Here is an 18,360-nt window from a genome sequence, read left to right on the forward strand (position 1 = left end):
TCTGTTGCTAATGAGATCAACCTTGGGCAGACTTGATATGGTGCATGACTAGCTGTTCAAAGCACTTCATGAGAATAGGAGTAAGTGAAACTGGATAATAGTCGTTGAAGCAGGATGAAGACTGCTTCTTCGGGACTGGAATGATGGTGGTAGCTTTGAAGCATGTGGGGATGTTGAAAATGTCTGTGAAGACATCAGTGAGTTCCACTGCACAGTCTCTCAGTTCATGCCCAGGAATGTTGTCAGGACCCGGAGCTTTGCGTGCATTGATCCTGCTGAAGGATATCCTCATGCTGTCTGGGGTCAGCGTCATTCCCTGGTCACCGGGAGGAGGTGGAGTCTTCTGTGCAGTGGTGATGTTTTGTTCCTCAAAGCGAGCAAAGAAGGCGTTCAGCTCGTTCAGCAGGGAGATGTTGCTGTCACAGGTCTGCGGTGGGGGCGTATTGTCCGTAATGATCTGTATCCCCTGCCATAGGCTCTGAGTGTCTCTGCTGTCGTTGAAACGATGGGCTATCCTCCTGAAGTACTGTCTCTTAGCCTCTCTGATGCTGCGGGATAGGTTGGCCCTAGCTGTCCTCAGGCCCACCTCATCTCCAGCCCTGAAGGCAGCGTTCCACGTCTTCAGGACTCTGTAGAGCTCCCCTGTCATCCACAGTTTCTGGTTGACCCGGACAGTGATGGTCTTTGTGACTGTTACATCATCAATACACTTGGTGATGTAAGCAGTGACCGTCTCGGAGTACTCTTGGAGGTCTGTGGTGTTATTGTGTGTGGCAGCCTGCTTAAATATATTCCAGGCAGTGGTGTCAAAACAGTCTTGAAGAGCCTCTGACGACCCTTCTGGCTACACTTGAATTTGTTTGTGAAATGGTTTGGCGACTTTAATGAGCAGTCTGTATGCAGGCATTAGCATGACAGTGATGTGGTCTGAGGCACCAAGGTGGGGGAGGGGGAGGGCTTTGTAAGCTCCTCTCTGTGTGGTGTAAACAAAGTCTAAAATGTTATTACCAATGCTGTGTCTCCGACCTCTAGTGCCTGCCTAAAACGTCAACCAGCCTACAACTCCGTAACTTCAGCCAACACCCAAGACTTCACTACAAATGACCACTGAACTTCCAGCCAATCAGCAACCTTGGGAACCCCCTTTCTGCAAAGAGGACTACAAAAGGGAATCCATTAATACAAAGGCAACACAACTACAACCTCCAGATTCTAGCTGAACTGGTGCATATAATATAAAGTTTATAGCCTCTTTGAGAGACTCAGTGCAAGGGTTAATTAGATGATTGATGGTTGTTCAGGTCTATGCAATTGCATATATTGCTATAAACTTATTTCATATTTTCACTTTATAAACTCATTCTTTCCTCACTTTCTCTCTGTCTGCAACTTGTATGAATGTGTGAGAGTGCATAAGTTTATGTTAGATATGTCAAACTCAAATGCAGCTACGGGGTTTTTGACAAGCAAATGTGCATGAGCAGGTTACAAATTTTGTTGTAGTTATATGGGCGCTCAGTTTTTACTGCTGTAAAATACATTTGGCCAAAATCCCTTTTTATAAAAGATTAAATGCTACTGTATGCGCAGGCTATTTAAGTGTAGGCTATTGGCTATGACTATATGGCAAATGCTATCCCAAATATCCTCAATCCTCAAATACATAAAATATGAGCTTTGGTAGACATAGTGTTTCTTGCGTAAAGAAAACACTGTACTTATTCAAACAAAAATATCTTTATTTACCCTGGCAAAACTTTGTTCAGCTGCTGTGGACTTCATTCAGTCAAGATAGAGAAGGTGGACTTATGAGGTTTTACTGACAGTTTGAGCGGAAACAAAAAGATTTAGTCACAAGCTCTTTTTATTACCTTTCATTGGCTAAATATTTGTAAGACAGACAGACGTAAAGGGTGACCAATAGTATTGATTTATAAAAAAAAAAAAAACAAAAAAAAAACACCACCACTAAAAAAGGGCACTTCGGAGTGTAAGGGCAAAAAGGGCATGTGTTCTGCACAGGTTGAGCCCTACCTGTGCACATGCCTGGTGACAGCCATAATTCCAATAGGAATTTTCAAGTAGCTTACATTAATTCACCTAACTGAAGTTTAACGACTGCCTCTTAGGCAACAGAAATATAACGATAAAAGAAAATTTTGTACTATACACCAATACTAAATATATTATAGTTTGGATGTGACCATATCTTACTGAGACAATAAAGTGTGTTTACAAATAATGTTAACTGAACACCAGTTTACAGTAAATGTAGCCTCAAACATGAAAACTATTAGTGAAGTTTAGAGGAATCATTTAAGATTTGGTAAAGGGACAAAGCACATCACAGAATTTTAAAGTTTATATTTGTTTATTCATCTTGAAAAGTCTCGTGACAATCAGTATACTTTTTCCAATGGCACTGTACAGAGAAGCGAACACTCAGTGCAGTAAGACAAAGGACATAGGCTTTTTGCCTGTCACAGTGCACATTTTAAATACAAAGATGATTGTTCATTGTTACATTTCCATACTGCACCCTCTAGCCACAAGAGAGTGAATTACAAAGTTTATAGATGATCTGCATATAGTGGTAGCTTGACACACATACATAAAAACAGGCTACAACATCTTGTAACCTCCATGTTTTTGAGACTATACCAAGTGCTACCTCGGTTGTTTATTCCCCTTGTCATCCAACCTATGATTAGCTCACACAACTATATGTGTTAAATAAATGGACCACCTTTCATACAGAGTCTAAAACACTATTTTAGACATTTAATAGTTTTTATTTCTCCAAAATGCTTGTAAAGCAGCAAAAAAAAAAAAAAAACCTCTCAGGGGATTAGTCTACAGTCTTTACGACTGTGTTCACCCAGTGTGACCCAGTTACAGTGAGTACCGGTCTCCAAGGCAACGCATTTGTACAGGCATCAGTTTCAAACATGGAGGTCAAAGGAAGGAATGAGGAATGGTGGAGGTGAGGGAATTTTACTACAACATCCAAGTACTTTGTCAGTGCAGATGGTGCATTGTTTGTGCAAATGAATGACCACTTGAACTGATTTGAGAGTTTGAGGTAGAGGGACAACAGTGGGTATCCAGTCAGGTAATATGTGACAGAGGATTGTGGAATTGCAGCTCTCTTTTGTACAGCCTCTTTGTTTATGTAGCCATAATCCCTGTTACCAGGCCTTGAAGCCATTGGTATTATATACTTACAATAGCTGAGCTATTGGTCATTTGTTTGTTTTGCTAATATAGACAGTTGTGTCTGTCTGAAACTTCCAATTCCAAATCCAAATGTACTCCATTAACTTATGAAAAATTATGGCACAGCCATTCTATACAAGACAATTACACAAAAATCATCTAATTTTACAATTATCAGTCCATGTACACAATCCTTAAAAAATGCTAAAATGAAATAAAAACTTTGATATTCCAGATTGTCATTAATCTCTGGGTGTCTACCTTTGCATTTTGGAGAATTCTCCATCGCACCCGCCAGCTATTGCCACAGACTCAAAGAGGAGAGGGCCGTCCCTCAGGATTTACACCTGTACATGTCATGTACACACAGAGCTGTTACAACACCCCATAAAGGAGAAATTTTCTGTATTACACAGAAAAACATTTACCCCTTTTCTATGTGCAATGATCTGATCTTAAATCAGAGTCATACTCTCTGAAACCTACCACTCACTAAAGAAATTAAAGGCAGAGCAAATGAGAATGTGGTTAAAAACAATGAACCCTTTCTGAAGGATTTTTGATAAATGCTTGATCTGTTTATTTCTTAAGACATTCAAATAAATGATCTAATAATGTGTGGAAAGGCAGCTAGAAGGAAGCTCACCCTAATCCAATCACCATAACGTCCAGTGTTAAAATAGACTTCATTCAGTGTGGTAAAATACCACAGAAACTTCATTTCCATAGTTCTCAAAATAGAAAGGCAAGTCAAAGCTTGATGAAAAGGTACCGATTGTGTATTGCGAAATAAAAAAAATGAAAAATAAAAAAGCAAGAAAAGAATGGTAGCAACACTGTACATAATCTTTGCAAGGATAATGTATTTAATTTAGAAAATATCTATTGATGCTAACTCATTAAAGAATCACATTGCATATAAAAATATTAGATATCAACAATAATACGAAAACCTCATAAACTGCAAGCTCTGACATATTGCTACGATAACACCACTCTTTTGGTGGGTTCAAACCTGCCTGATAATGAAAGACAGAGCATGACCCTAATATGCTCACAAGACCCACGAAGTCAAATGGCTGTGTCCCAGAAGACTGTAGTCTGAGTAGGGTAGGGAGGTGGGCTGTGCTTCTTTGCCCCGTTAGTTTTTTTCCAGCTGGGCATTGTAGGCAGGCTTTCTTTCTTGCATGGGCTACGGTCAGGAAGACGTTGTCGAGACCTTATCTCCCGGCAGAGGCGTTGTTTCCTCTCTATCATCTCCACCATGGTGCTGTCACTATACAACCATGGCATAGGGGGCATCTATTGGACACATATAGAGAACATAGGTTGTCAACTCTATGTAATTTTACAGCTGCACAAATAAGTACAGTGATAAAGACAGTACCTGTTGGACATCAGCTAGCTGTCTCTGAGGTGTGCCTTTTGGAGATGGTGCTACTGTTGTGGAAGAAGACCATCCTGCCTTTGGAACCATCTTTAGTTCTGCAAGGAACGTTCCTACAGATGAACAAGAAACATCAGTTATGGCAGTTATATCTTTCCACATGAAAAGACCAGCCCCAGGCATGAATTTCTGTGCTCTTCCAGAATAGATCAGGCAAATTTTTGCTGGTTATTGCTGGTCTAGCAAATTCATGGTGAAGCTGATCAACCAGTGTTGTCTTTTTACTTTGCTGAAAAAAAAAAAAAAAAAAAAAAAAAAAACTAACTTTAACCAGCCAAAGCTAGCTACCAAGCCTGATTGGGCTGGTCTATTTCCTGGGATTTTCTGCACTTTTCTTTTAGCTAGTCAGGCTAAGATAAAAGCTGAAGACAAGGCTTGAAGACCTGGTTGGTCAGCAACTTCACCAAATTAGCATCCTTTCTCAGGGCCAGCATTCAAGACATGATATTAACTAGCTGTGCTCATCTTTTTAGCTGGGCTGTAAAACTAATTATGTTCTTACCAGAGTTTGAATTCCCCAACATTATATTTGGACTCATGGAGGATGGTCCAGACCAAGTGGCAGATGCCATGGCTAAAGATCCAGGCCTTGCATCTTTGTCCTGTGCTTTGGGGGATTCTGTGCTATAATCGCTTCTATCTTTCTCATCATAATAGGGTAAAGTCTCATTTGTGTGTACTCCCCTATCTTTGCAGTCCCATTTGCTAATGACATCATTGCCATTGTTGATCCTTTCCTTGCTCCCCCTCCTGCTGTCTGAACTGTTGTTGCTTTTCTCCTTGTCCTTACTGGATTCTATGACATGCTTGCCACCATCTTTATCCCGCTGACGTTCCAAGCCTGTTCTACCCAGATCTTTATTTTCATGTCTGGGAAGAAGGTCTATCCCATAGCAAACATTCTCTCGGCTGTCACATCTGCTGTCTGGACCATTTCTTAGCAGGTCTCTACTGTCTTGTCTGGGCAAGTGCTCTGGACCAACACAACCTCGGTCTTTACTGTCATGCCTGGCAAAAGGTTCTGCATTATTGCAGCCCCTGTCTTTGCTATCTCGTTGAGGCAGTGCCTCAGTGCTACTTCCTCTATCTTTGCTCTGTTGTCGGGGAGGCAGCTCTGGGTAGTTATATCCCCTGTCCTTGCTGTCCCTTCTGGCTAATGGCTCAACATTACTATATCCACAGTCTTTGCTGTCATGTCGAGATAAGGCTTCAATGCCATTTGGTTCTCTGTCTTTGCTGTCACGCCGATGCAATGACTTTCGATTGCTGCTGCAGTCTTTATCCCGCTTGAATTCTTTGCTGTGATGGCTCCTCTCCTTGTGCTCCCATTTGTACTCAGAACTGTGAACTTTTCCTTTGATTTCAACTAGAAGAGGGAGAAATTACAGATACTTCAGTGACTTAATCTCATGTTGAACAACTATAGGTGGCTATTCACACTGATGTGTTTCAAATTTTGATTATTGCAGTACTGGAAATTGGTCACTAGGTGTCCCTATGATACTCAAGGATTCATCAATTAAGTAGTTTAGTGTTCTTTGGACTGTCCATGGTTATCAGTGCATCAATCAGTTGTGATAGGTGTGTCACACACCCAGAAGATTTTACATATGGGCTGCACAATATGTTTTATGTTAATCTAAATAAAGTGCATTGTTTCTTTAAAAAATATAAATAAAATTTAAAAAGGTTACATTAACTTAAATTGGTGTGTTAGAACGAGAAGATTTTTATGTTATAACATTCGTAAGACTAGACAGACTATCATTTACTCACTCTTATGTCGTTCCAAACATGTATGCACTTTTTTTTCTCTCTTTCTGTGGCACACAAAAGAAGATATTTTCAAAACTATCTCAGTGTTTTGAGTCCATTCAATGAAAGTCAGTGGGGTCCAGAGTTGTTCCAAACATTTTTACATTTTCAGTGATCTGTACCTTTAATGACTAAAAAGTATTTTGTTATTCTATGGTTGCTGTAGTTTTGTAATGTAAAGTTTGCTGTGACAGTCTTAAATATGCCTTCCTTGTTTATCCATAAGCAGTGAAGGTTTCACAAAGACCTTCTGTGTACTGCCAGCAAGCATTGTTTAAATGTGCGGTATGCCTTTCCTTTGCTTACAACACAATTGATGAGTGGGTTCATAAATAGGTAACACACTGTTATCCATCCACAGCATGGACATATGATACTCTTACCTCAGTACAACCAGAAATTGAGCCAATCCCTGTCTCTGCATTAGAAAACATTCAGATTCAGCACAGGTGCAAGCCTTCAATAGGCCATATGGAATTGTGCACAATTAAAGATTCCACAACAGATATTTACTTCATGAGTACCAGGTAAAATCTTAAAGCCACATGGAAACCAGGCAACATCAACAATCTAAAATTAAACAAAATCAGATTCTAGAAATTAGTTATGTGTGTATGTATTCTTTATTTCCTTAAAGTGTAAAACACCAGCCGAGAGAGCTTCCAGTTAAAGGCTTAATTAGTTGTGTGTGTGACAGAAAGAGAAATACAGTACGTGTCTGTGCAGGTAGCACTGCTCACAGGCTTTTTCATTCCACTGAGTGTAGCGAGCTTCACATATTCACAATGGGGCTGCCATGACCTGCATCCTGATTGGTCTTTAACTCCTCTGAGGGAGACTCTGCAAGGAAATCCCCATCTTTTGGCCAGCATGAACAAGCTACCAAATGTTCATGTGTGCTTTATCTGTAGTCCTCGATAAGCACTGGATAGTTTGCCAAATCTGCAATGAAATGCCATTATTATAGCATTAACCGAGGATGCTATTCATTTTGTTTCTAGCACCCCCATAGAACTGCATAAAATGGGAGACTTTTCAGACGCACACTCTAACTTCGCCTCAGCACCAGGCACTAGTCAAATGAGCGCAGAAAAAGGTACAGGTAATGAGGGAGCCCAGACAGAACACGAACGTCTGCAAGATGTCTGTTAAAGATCGCTTAATCTGGAAAGCATCTGCTGTGTACAAATATCTGATAGATGTCTCTAAGATGTCGGTTTTAACGTACGTCTGAAACATTTTAAAGACATTTTCTAAACATCTGTTTGACATCTGATAGGAAATGTCCTATAGACATATTGCAGATGAGCAAACACTCTAAAAAATATGTCTTGCAAGTGTAAATGCAGATATCAAATATATGTATACATGATGTACGTGTGCTATCAGGGAGCTTCAAGGTGTGTATTTATTGATAGATTTGTATAATGTCTGCATCTGTGCAGTTTTTTGTCATAAATACTGTTTACAAAATATCATGGAGCAGCAATAATCGGTTCCCCATCTACTGTCTACATCTAAGTTTTCACTGCGTTCATCCCTCATTACACCACAGCTGTTTCCTCCAGCGAAAATGAAGCACATATGAACACATACTTTATAAAATGATCATGTTGCCATTTTCATTTGAAAATGTAACTTTCAGTATAAGCAGGGCTCAAATTGAGGGGGGATGTGTGGGTGGGTGTGGGGGGGTATGGCAAAATGACAAAAAGCACCCCACCAACCATTCCCTTTAGATTAACAATGTTGTGTATTGTGTAAAATTTATTGTGCAAATTAAATGTTAATTCACGAACTAAATAATGGCGATTGGCCAATCAGAACTCGGTACTGTAACAAGCTGCCACAAGCTGATGCAAAATGGTTCAAGCGCAACTTTTGAAGTTCTTTAAAAAGAAGACAACAGAATATGTATATAAAAAATTAACTAATGAACTGTATATTAATTAGTACATAGATATTTTTTTTTTCTGAAATTAAACGCGATTAATCCCACCTTACATTAAAGTTTTTAAATATACTTTTATATAGCAATAATTTCACAATATTCAAATTAATGTAGAAACAACATAAAGACTGAAGGCAAGTATCCCTGATACCAGTACTACGAGAACGAGTCAATGTTTCGTTCGTTATCTGGCTCGGCTCGGTGTTCATCTTCAGTTCTCTCTTCACAGCAGTTCAGTCAGTGTACTGTTTGAGTAAATGAATTACTCCAGGATATTGTTTTATTTGAACTCAGAGGGAGTGTCAGCCATGTTAAGAAAGTTAACAGCTTAAGTCATTTCTGGATTAATGCTTATTGTTGACGCGAACCGTTTCAAACGATTCAGTTAGATTTGGTGAACTGGTTCAAGAAGATCCGGTTACATCGAGTGATTCGTTCGCGAACCGGATGTCACTAAACTGCAGTGCTGTGAACGCGCTCATAACAGACCCGGGAGAGAAGTCAATGCTGAATAAAGTCATAGTTTTTGATATTTTTGGACCAAATTGTATTTTCGATGCTTCAAAAAATTCTAACGGACCCTCTGTTGTCACATGGACTACTTTGAAGATGTTTTTATTACCTTTCTGGACGTGGACAGTATACCGTACATACATTCTCAATGGAGGGACAGAAAGCTCTCGGACTAAATCTAAAATATCTTTTTATCATGATTTATCTATAAAAACTGTGTTCCGAAGATGAACGGAGGTCTTACGGGTTTGGATAGACATGAGGGTGAGTCATTAATGACATTCTTGTCATTTTTGGGTGAACTATCCCTTTAACACTGTTATTAATGGATTTGTTTTAGTTTTTGGTTGAAGAATGAAATGAAATACACAAAAACTAACAATGAAGAAGTCTATGCTATGTCATTCAGTATAGTTAAATTTTCATAAATCATGCTAGAAATTTTCATAAGAGCACTAGATAATCGGAATTATTTTCTGTTTTAAACCATGAAGGTAGCTAATGGATATTATACAAGCAACAAAACAAGAAAGTGAAAGTAAAAGCTGATGGTGATTTCTGCAAAGAAAAAAAAAAAAAGAAAAAAGAAAGGACACAAATAATCAGTGAGGAACTCACAGCTCAACAATAAACCATGAGAAAACATGTTCTAGTATGTAAACTTGCAACAGAACACATTTATATTGCTATTTTAAATTTGATTATTTTATTTACAATTATTATTTATTAGTCCTTTTTTTGACAGTTCTGCAGCTGTTACCTGAATGTGATGAATTTAAATTATTTTTCATCCATTTGCTTAAATTTGGACTACATTATTATGTAATTATTTGTTCCATTTTTTTATTATGTAATTATTTGTTCCATTTTTATAAATAATTGAGCACTTTTTAAACTTTTTTTTAAATGCCAAATTGTATATGACAAATATGATTATATATATTATATATATATATATATATATATATATATATATATATATATATATATATATATATTATCCACCCTGCAAAATCCTTGGCCTTTGTAAAATACGGGACAAATTGTGTCTCATATCAATTTGAAGCTGAAGCACCCCTGGAATGTACCCCTGCAAAAAGGGGGGTGCTGGGGTTGCGGTGTTAAAAACAAAAAAGAATGAACAATATGTAATAAAAAATAAATAATATTCATTTTATTAATTTGTATATTCATTTAAATTCATTGAAAAAAAAAAGTCTAAGCCTACAATTGACAAGAGGCAATGGTTAAATATGAGTTAAAGGTACTGTATGTAGGATTGTGGTTGAACTAGGTATTGCAGTCCATATTCAAAATATTGGAGAGAGCGTTTTTTCACCCAGCCCCTTCTCCTCAGACTTGATGCACATGCAGGTTGCCAGATTGATGACATCAACAGGAACGAGCACACTTGATGAAGAATGAATGGAGTTTTGCGCCAACTGGCAACCCGGGGTGCCAAAATACAATTGGGTAAATTGGCAGTGGGTGGGTTTCCCAAACCAAAACATTCCAGCCTGGAACACACATTTTCAAGGGAGAATACCTGACTGTAGCATGGTTTTTCAGATAAACAAGTATGTTAACTTAGCATGATTCTTAAATATCTGCAAACATATTATGGTATTTTATGCTTTAGTAGAGTCAAAAACGTACATACAGCACCTTTAAATTGAATCAAATTGACTGTGAAAGTCATTTCAACTGATTAAACTAATTAAAAACTAATTTGTTGCCATGATTTTTGGATTATATTATAACCTGTATCTGCCGTATCCAAGTTAAGAATTAACAATAATTTCTACAGACAGCAGCAACAAATATCGCATTCTCTCATCTGTAGCGCTTAATTTGATCTTTACGTTAGGTCTTTCCTATTCTTGAAACAAAATTAATGCTTAAGGTTGATTCAGTATTACTCTTAAAGGGGTCCTATTATGCTTTTTCACTTTTTGAATTTTATTCACTGTGTAATGTGTATGTTTGGGCATAAAAAAGATCTTCAAATAAGATCTTGAAACAAATCTCAAAGTCCACCCCAAAGGGAGATATTTTTTTTTTTTTAAATCCCTTTCAAGAACTACAATGTTTGTTTTCCGGGTTTTGTGATATCACAAAAAAGATTGTGATAAATTAGAATATCATTAAAATAATTATGGCCTACGGAAATTCTAATGGTTGGGGGCTGGGGAGGGGCGAGGTAGTGGTTAAAATGCTTGGTTGAGTGTATCAGACAAGACGATGACGAAGAAATGCTGCTGTAGCCTCAAGTTTTCGCAAGTTATTACACATGCACCTGAATAATTATGTATGTAAATATGTATGTTACAATTATGAAAATTATGTACAATAAATTACTGACAGTACAATACTGGACAATGATGTAATCTGCAGAATTTACACTTCAATTATGAGACTACACTGTTTCCCATACATTGAGTGTGGGTTTTTTCATATGGCTGTATGCACATAAAGTGACAGTCACCACTGATAAGCTACTCCTAAATATTGTGGAAACATAATTTTCTGTAAAGTTGCTTTGCAATGATTTGTATCGTAAAAAAGCGCTATACAAATAAACTTGAATTGAATTGAATTGAATTTTTATATCACTGTATTCCTGAAGGAAAGAAAAAATGGCAATTTTCATTTAATCTTGCATGTAATGTCTGATAAAGCAGATTTTTGAGCGGAGCGCTGCTTTGTGTACAGCAGTTACTGTGGAAACCTTGATCTATACCACTCCAACAGCGCCTCCTGCTGGCAGAGAATGAGTTTGCCTATATATCCTGCCTGGGAAACACTAGACTATGGTATAAAATAAATACAAGTCTATAACAGTTTCACTGCAATTCATGTTATAATGTTAGAATTAAATAACAATAAAAATAATACATATGCACTTATCTGTACATAGTTAATGCAGTTATTTTTAAGTGGTTGTTGACATCCTATCTAAAACTTGATTTAGCCAAAAAACAACAACAACAATAACTTTACCACTCTAATATGTCTTGCAATATCCGTGGGTGTAAAGGTTCTGCGTGATCCTGTTGTTCAATATTCTCTGGGTCTTAATCCGGCTCAAATTGATATGTCAATATTGACGTCATCCTTAACTAAACCGGAGCAGACAGAGGAACTTGCTGCTTTGGCAAGGGGCAGAGCAGTACTGAAACACCATCTAAGCTGTTCGTCAATCACAACGCACTGGGACAGCTAACCAATCACATCACGTTTAGTTTTTCAGAAGGCGGGCCTTCATCAAACCCGGAACTATTCGAGCACTGGATGGGGCAGGATGTTTGTGAAAGGTATTGTAATAATGTAAATTATGTAAAAAATCATTCGTTTTTCGAACAACCAAGCATGCAAGCATTTTCTAGTACACCCTCAAAACAAACTCAAGACATTGTAAAAGAGCATAATAGGACCCCTTTAATGAAAAACACACACACACAACATCAGCAATGCTACAATGACAAAGTCGCTTATATTAAACATAAAACTTTTATGAACAAATAAGAACAAATAAGACCAGTGGCGTAGCGTCTATGCAGGGTATGCAGGTGGGGGAGTTTGGGGGCCCACCGAGCTGGGGGCAACTTTTAATTAAAACAAGGGATGGGCCCGGCCCTTGTCCAACAGCTTTATGAGAATTCTCGACCCAAGTCTGACTAGATCCTGTGTCTTTTTTCTCTCTTTCTGCCCCATTTCACAGCTATTGAAATAGTTCGGTTTTGGTTTTTAATGGCAAAGTGGTCATATTTATTTTTGTTTCTTTATTAAGTTCATTTAGAAATATGTTTGGAACATTTTATGTTTGTTAAATTCAAGTTTTTATTTTTTAAAGGAACGACCAAGCGGCAGCGGCAGTGAGTTGAGTGTTATATTTAATCAATTTAGCCTTCTCAAACTAACATGACTTAAATGCCTAAAATAAACAGACATAAAACACTTCATGCATTTCACAGTATTAAACATTTAACATAGATAAATGAGCGCTGTTAGGCGCATATCCAATCGTTTGTGCGGAGAGTGGAAGCTAAAGCGCACTTTGCAGGACATGGAGGCGCCAGCGCAATCACTTGCACAATATTGCTGCTGCCCCACAGATCTAAAATAAACATGCGATTTATTTCCCAGCAGTTTACCTTCACAGACATTACCTTCACAGAACAATAACTGTTTTTGTAACTCGTGTGTTTTTAACGTAAACTTCTGTGTGAGAACTTAGTTCCCTTTCGATACTACACTCGTACTGCGTCGTAAGCCGTTAGGCTAAGACGCTATGGGGAAAAGTAATTTTTCTCAGATTTCTGCGGCCTTTTTCAATCACTGAAACTGTATGACCATTGGTTTGTGGAGTTCGATAGAAATGAACCAATGGCGGCGAAGTAGAGCCGCATAAGCCTATGGTTTCGCGACGTTGTGGCAAATGCCGCACCACAGCTGTGGCACATGCACATGCGTGTGATGCCTGGGGAAGTCCCATGCTGATGCATCAACATGACCTGTCCAAATTGCGTAGATATGAGTCTGGTCCCTCTGCACTTGCGGATAACTTTCTTTTCAGAAAGTGACTCCGCCCCTCGTGCCCTACCGTTTCTCTCCTCCCAGGAGCCTGTGAGGAAGAAACAGCTGAGCAGAGGATCCGAGCGCTCGTATGAGATCAAGCTCACGTCAGCTCAAGGCCCGCATGCATCGGTCTCTCCTCAGAGTTTTTGCCTGTCCGCTTCTCCCCCCTAGATCAGAATTCTTCTGCCAGCGTGAACGACCTGGTCTCATTCGGCGGGTCCGAAGACGAGCTGCTAGATGACAGCATGTCAATAGCGGCCTCAGACCCCAGGATTGGTCTGCGCCTGAGGAGCACTGCGGTTGATGGCGCGGGGCAGAAGGGCTATGAGAAAATCCCTCCAGTGGCCATGGTGGTGCTTCAAGTGTATCAGCCCAAGCTCCTCAGCACCATTGGACGAAGTGGGGCACAACCCGGTCTTATTTAAGGAGTTGCGCAGTGCTATGGATCTGGCCCTGCATGCTACTAAGGCCACTGTCCAGGCTATCGGGCATTCGATGGCCAGCTTGGTGGTGTTAGAATGCCACCTCTGGCTGAATCTGACGGAGATCAAGGACGTGGATAAAACCATCTTACTTGATTCGCTTGTCTCCCCCGCTGGTCTCTTCGTCCACGCTGTGGATGCGACAGGCAATGTGACACTTTTTGCCCAAGCACTCGTCTTCATCTGCCTCGAGTCAACTGCCCAACCCAGTGCTGACTCAGCAGCCCGGTAAAACTACGCTGCCAGAAAACCAGCTCATGCTGCGGCCTGAGCCCCGACAGCGCTCACGCTCTGCTAAGAAGTCGGCTTGAAGCACCAGTCACTAAGTCCCGCTGCGGCCGGACCACCCTCCAAATTGCCTCGTCTCGCCTTCCCGTCACCCCATTCTGTGACAACATGACAGTGGTGTCTTTCATAATGCCTGTCCTATAGTTGTAAAGCACTGCAGTTTATCTTTGGGTGCGATGGATAAAACTAAAGTATTAGACACTGTAGAATCTACATTTGATATTGTATTTCTGATGATATCTCCTCAAAACCCCTATTCACTCTAGTGAAAAGTGTCCTAGAGTGGGCCCAGCACCACCTGCTCTCGTTGAGGGCAGTGCATGTGCATGGCATTCTGAACACAGGAGCGGACATGTTTTAGTGACAGAGAATGTAAGTCAGCAGTCTGAAGCTGTTCGAAGGGCGGCTCTCCAACCTGCCCTCAGAGGAATGGAGGCTCCATCCCCAGACTGTTCAAAGGATTTGGGATGTCTTTGGGAGGGCAGAGGTTGACCTCTTCGCCTCCAAAGACAATTCTCATTGCCCAATCTATTTTTCAAAAGTCGAGGATGCTCTGGCCCATGACTGGCCCAGGTTCCTCCTTTATGCTTTTACCCCGATTGCTCTGATTCCTCAGGTCATCAGACGAATCAGGGAGGATGCCCACAAGGTCCTGATGATAGCCCCTCTGTGGAGGAGCCAACCATGGCTCTCGGACCTGTCGCAACTGTTAGGACCTCCTCTCTCAAGCGAATGGAACGATATGGCAGCCCAGACCCGAGCTGTGGGATCTCAATGTATGGCCTCTCGACGGGAGTCTGTAGACCTCCCAGAGGGCGTCATGAATACCATATTACAGGCTAGAGCTCCATCGACAAGGCACCTCTATAGCCTTAAATGGTCAAATATTGTCCTTCCTCCAAGACTTAATGGATAGGGGCCGTACTCCCTCTACCCTTAAAGTCTATGTTGCGGCTATCGCAGCGTCTCATGCTCCCATAGCCGGGCAGTCTGTAGGTAAGAACAACTTGGTTATTCATTTTCTGAAAGGGTCCAAAAGGCTGAACCCTCCTCGCCCCTTCACGTTCCCCACATGGGACCTATCCACGGTTCTTAGGGGCCTCAAAGAGCTGCCCTTCGAACCGCTTCAGACTGCCGACTTATGTTCTCAGTCACTGAAAACCACTCTGCTAGTGGCGCTAGCATTGGTTAAGCGAGTAGGAGACTTACAGGTGCTCTCCATGAGCCCCTCTTGTCTTGAGTTCGGGCCTGGTGACTCCAAGGTCATCCTGAAGCCAAGGCACGGGTATGTCCCGAAGGTTCTCTCCACTCCGTACAGAGACAAGATTGTTGTTCATGCCGCACTTCCTCCTTCTCAGGATGATCAGGAGTTGAACTTACTCTGCCCTGTCAGGGCCTTAAGAACCTACATTGACCGTTCCGCCTCATTTTGACAGTTGGAGCAGCGCTTTGAGTGCTTCGGGGGCCACACCAAAGGTCATTCGGTCTCAAAGCCTAGGCTATCCAGATGGATAGTGGATGCAATAGCTCTCACTTGGGGGTGTCTCTGTTGGACAGTGTTAATCCTGCTTCCTGCTTGGTTTGCTGCTGTTTTGTGATAGATCCGTGTAGCTTTGTTTTTCTGTAGAATCTTTATATTACTATCACTCTCTGTTGTTTAAACTGATGAAATATAACTTAATTCCCACCATATTTCTGATATTATCTATCAATCTAATCTGATTAATTTGATCATTCACTTTTATTTTAAATCCGCGAGTGCAGTGCACCTGCATCGCTTTAGCAATTGTTAGCTTGTCATTAGCGTTTCCATTTGTGCCTATCACTGTTTTCTTTCCTCCTCTCCTCTCTCTCGCTACTCTCCCTCTCTCCGGTTTTCACAAGTTCATCAAACAATTGTGGTAAGAATCTTTCATCAAGCACGGTGAGTAATGGCTTCTCCTGCTATTGTTATTTGCACTGCTTGCCACATGTATAGTTTATCTATCTCTGTCGGTGATGAGGGATTCACATGTGATAAATGCAGGGAAATAGTTAGGCTGACAGAGAAGATTTCAGAATTAGAGACACGCATCCAAACTTGAAATGAGGACAGTAAGAATGTGAGGGCTCTAGATACGGCTTTGGATGCGTCTAGCTCAGGGAGTCCTGGTCATTGTTCGGTTCCGGTAACAGGGCCTTTGCAGCAGGGCAACTGGGTGACTGTGAGGCGGCATAGTCGTGGGTCTAAACACCACTCTTCTGTTCCGATCAAAACATTAAACAGGTTCTCCCCACTCAGTGGAGCACCCACTGAGAAACCTGATGAAAGTGCTCTAGTTATTGGCGATTCTATTGTACGGAACGTGAATATAGAGACTCCAGCCACCATAGTCCAATGTTTACCGGGAGCCAGAGCGCCTGACATCTTAGCAAATTTAAAAGTGCTGGCTAATGCTAAACGTAAATACAGTAAGATTGTTATTCACGCCGGCGCTAATGATGTTCGACTTCGCCAGTCGGAGATCACTAAAAATAACATTAAAGAGGTGTGTGAATTTGCAAGCACGATGTCAGACACTGTAATATGCTCTGGTCCCCTCCCTGCTTACCGTGGTGATGAGATACATAGCAGATTGTCATCACTCAATGGCTGGATGTCTAAGTGGTGCCCTCAGAATAACATAGGTTTCATAGACAATTGGACAAGCTTTTGGGGCAGACCTGACCTGTTGAAAAGAGATGGTCTTCATCCCTCCTGGGGTGGTGCCGCTCTTCTTTCTACAAATATGGCACATAGTCTTAGAGTTTGTACTTGACTAACTGGGGCCCAGGTCAGGAAGCAGACAGACTGGCTAAACCGACCGTCTGCTAGCCGCCTCCAGTCACAGAAGTCAGTTAAGTCTACGAAAGCACTTTTTGTAAATAATATGATCACTGATCATAATCTAGATGCACTCTGTTTGACAGAAACCTGGCTAAAACCTGATGATTACATTATTTTAAATGAGTCTACACCCCAAGATTACTGTTATAAACATGAGCCACGTCCAAAAGGTAAAGGGGGAGGTGTTGCTTCAATTTATAACAATGTTTTCAGGATTTCTCAGAGGGCAGGCTTCAAGTATAACTCGTTTCAAGTTACCACCAGGGCACCAGGGCACCATACAGACTTTATTAAAGAGTTTGCTGATTTTACATCCGAGTTAGTGCTGGCTGCAGATAAAGTTTTAATTGTTGGTGATTTTAATATCCATGTTGATAATGAAAAAGATGCATTGGGATCAGCATTTCTAGACATTCTGAACTCTATTGGGGTTAGACAACACGTCTCAGGACTTACTCTTTGTCGAAATCATACTCTAGATTTAATACTGTCACATGGAATTGATGTTGATGGTGTAGAAATTATGCAGCCAAGCGATGATATATCAGATGATTATTTAGGTTTGTGCAAACTTCATATAGCTAAAACTGTAAATTCTACTTCTTGTTACAAGTATGGTAGAACCATCACTTCTACCACAAAAGACTGCTTTGTAAGTAATCTTCTGTCACGGTTCATGAATGCACCGTCTCCTGCTGGTTTGTTGTGACGTCATGTTAATTGTTTCATGTGGGTGTTACCGCTGATCGGCTGGGAGGGCGGCATTATGGGGAACGGCGGTGTGGGAGAACCAGGATCCATGCTGCGCCTCGTTCCAGTCACTCTCCACCGAGATGAGACGGGTCTTTGATCGGGCCGTCACCGGGAGGGAGGTGGCCAGGAAGCTTGTGGAACTACGGCAGCACGAAAGATCCGTCTCGGACTATTCCATCGAGTTCCGAACCCTGGCGGTAGAGTGTCATTGGAACTAGGAGGCGCAGTGGGACATGTTCCTGCATGGGCTGGCTGACCGCGTCCAGAAGGAGATCTACGCCCTGGACCTCCCTACTTCACTGAATGGCCTCATCGAACTGGCTTTGCGGGTCGACGCACGGCTGATGCGGATGGAGAGGCGGAGCTTACCCAGTTCCACATCGTGGTCCCAGCCGAACGTGCGGTCCAGCGGCGGGGACGCGGCCAGTCCCTCCTACGATCACGAGCCCAT

The 18,360-nt window shown here is 41.0% G+C and overlaps 1 protein-coding gene across 1 annotated transcript; it reads right to left on the reverse strand.

Moving 5' to 3' along the window:
• Window positions 1–2,352: 2,352 nt before the first annotated feature.
• On the reverse strand, window positions 2,353–15,944 carry LOC109082755. The gene is made up of 4 exons (XM_042754661.1): window positions 15,500–15,944; window positions 5,166–6,029; window positions 4,604–4,716; window positions 2,353–4,518 (listed from the first exon to the last, which is right to left on the reverse strand). The coding sequence occupies exons 1-4, from the start codon at window positions 15,555–15,557 to the stop codon at window positions 4,288–4,290; spliced, it is 1,266 nt and encodes a 421-aa protein (XP_042610595.1). The 5' UTR covers window positions 15,558–15,944; the 3' UTR covers window positions 2,353–4,287.
• Between the last annotated feature and the right edge of the window lie 2,416 nt (window positions 15,945–18,360).

This window comes from Cyprinus carpio, unplaced genomic scaffold (assembly GCF_018340385.1).
Source record: "Cyprinus carpio isolate SPL01 unplaced genomic scaffold, ASM1834038v1 S000006578, whole genome shotgun sequence".
Taxonomy (NCBI): Eukaryota; Metazoa; Chordata; class Actinopteri; order Cypriniformes; family Cyprinidae; genus Cyprinus; species Cyprinus carpio.

Excerpts from the sequence above, each read along its gene's own strand:
- LOC109082755 (XM_042754661.1), bottom strand. The coding sequence starts at position 15,557 with ATGACCTTGGAGTCACCAGGCCCGAACTCAAGACAAGAGGGGCTCATG. Across the intron at positions 4,717-5,165 it reads GTTGGGGAATTCAAACTCTG|GAACGTTCCTTGCAGAACTA; the intron begins GTAAGAACATAA and ends GTTCATCTGTAG. Across the intron at positions 4,519-4,603 it reads AGCTAGCTGATGTCCAACAG|ATGCCCCCTATGCCATGGTT; the intron begins GTACTGTCTTTA and ends TGTGTCCAATAG.